This window comes from Myotis brandtii, unplaced genomic scaffold, assembly GCF_000412655.1.
Source record: "Myotis brandtii unplaced genomic scaffold, ASM41265v1 scaffold940, whole genome shotgun sequence".
In the NCBI taxonomy this organism is placed as follows: domain Eukaryota; kingdom Metazoa; phylum Chordata; class Mammalia; order Chiroptera; family Vespertilionidae; genus Myotis; species Myotis brandtii.
In genome coordinates, this window is record NW_005371877.1 from 58,978 (window position 1) to 60,121 (window position 1,144).

Below are 1,144 nucleotides of genomic sequence, written 5' to 3' on the forward strand. Positions count from 1 at the left end.
GGGGAGGCAGGACAGACGGACACCAGGCCTCAGCTCCCTCCGGGCCGCTTGGGTTGCAGGCCTGCCGACCGTGGTCAAGCTGGTGGACAGAGAAACGCTCCTGAGAGAGAGAGAAGAGAAGAAAAGGGTGAGTGGAACCATGGGGTGTTTAACTCTTTTACATTTTTATTTATTTATTTATTTATTTTAAATATATATTTGTATTGATTTCAGAGAGGAAAGGAGAGAGATAAAGAGATAGAAACATCAATGATGAGAGAGAATCACTAATTGGCAGCCTCCTGCACGCCCCCTACTGGGGGTGGGGGGATCGAGCCCACAACCTGGGCATGTGCCTGGGGGTGGGGTCTGTCCCGGGCGTGGGCCATGTGGGCTCCGCACAGTGGCCCGTGTCTGTGTTCCAGGCGGCCAAACTGGCGAAGATGAAGATCCCGCCCAGCGAGATGTTCTTGTCGGAAGGCGACAAGTACTCCAGGTTTGATGAAAACGTAAGAACCACTTTTCCCTTCAGACCGGGGTCACCTGCCCGGTGATGCAGGAACTGTCACCTGGGGAGCAGATCTTGTTTGGGCTGCAGCTGGGAGGGAGGCGGGGTCCTCTGGCACCTGTGGCCCAGGGTGCCCGGGGCTGAGCCGCAGGTGACCGCTTGGGAATCAGTGGCCTGTCCCCCTGCTGGCCGCCTGAGCCACGCGGCCGGGCTTCACTTTTATTAAAACGCCAGGACTTATACGTGTAAGAAGGAAACACTAATGAGATAGGTAACTGGCAACTCGATAACAAAACGAAGGAGACCCTCCCTTCTCGCGAGGGGCCCCTCCGACGGGCAGGGAGACGGTCCCTTTGGGTGACGGTGGAGCCGCCCTGCTCAGTCACACCGTGCTCCTGCCTGAAGGGGTGTCTCCCTTGTCACCGGGTTAGAATGTGTCACAGTTGCAACCGCCCCCAAGAACCCATCCCCGCACGTGCCGTGGGCAGCACTGAGCCCCCCATGGCCAGGGATGGAGCCAGGCTGGGGCCCCTCTAGGGAGCGGCAGGGACACAGCTGGTCCAGAACGGCTGGGCACAGCTCAGGGTGCCCATGGGGACACAGGCCGCACGGGCTGCCCCTGGTCACCACGAGGGACCCGGCCAGCTCGCCTGGGGC

General features: G+C 59.5%; 1 protein-coding gene across 1 annotated transcript in view; it reads left to right on the plus strand.

Annotated features, from left to right (window-relative positions):
- CARS (cysteinyl-tRNA synthetase) overlaps positions 1-1,144 on the plus strand; it is a 22,142-nt gene that overhangs the window by 18,953 nt on the left and 2,045 nt on the right. The window contains exons 15-16 of the mRNA XM_014533097.1: positions 60-127; positions 342-488. Coding sequence (XP_014388583.1) covers positions 60-127; positions 342-488 — 215 coding nt within the window. The remainder of the gene's footprint in view (positions 1-59; positions 128-341; positions 489-1,144) is intronic.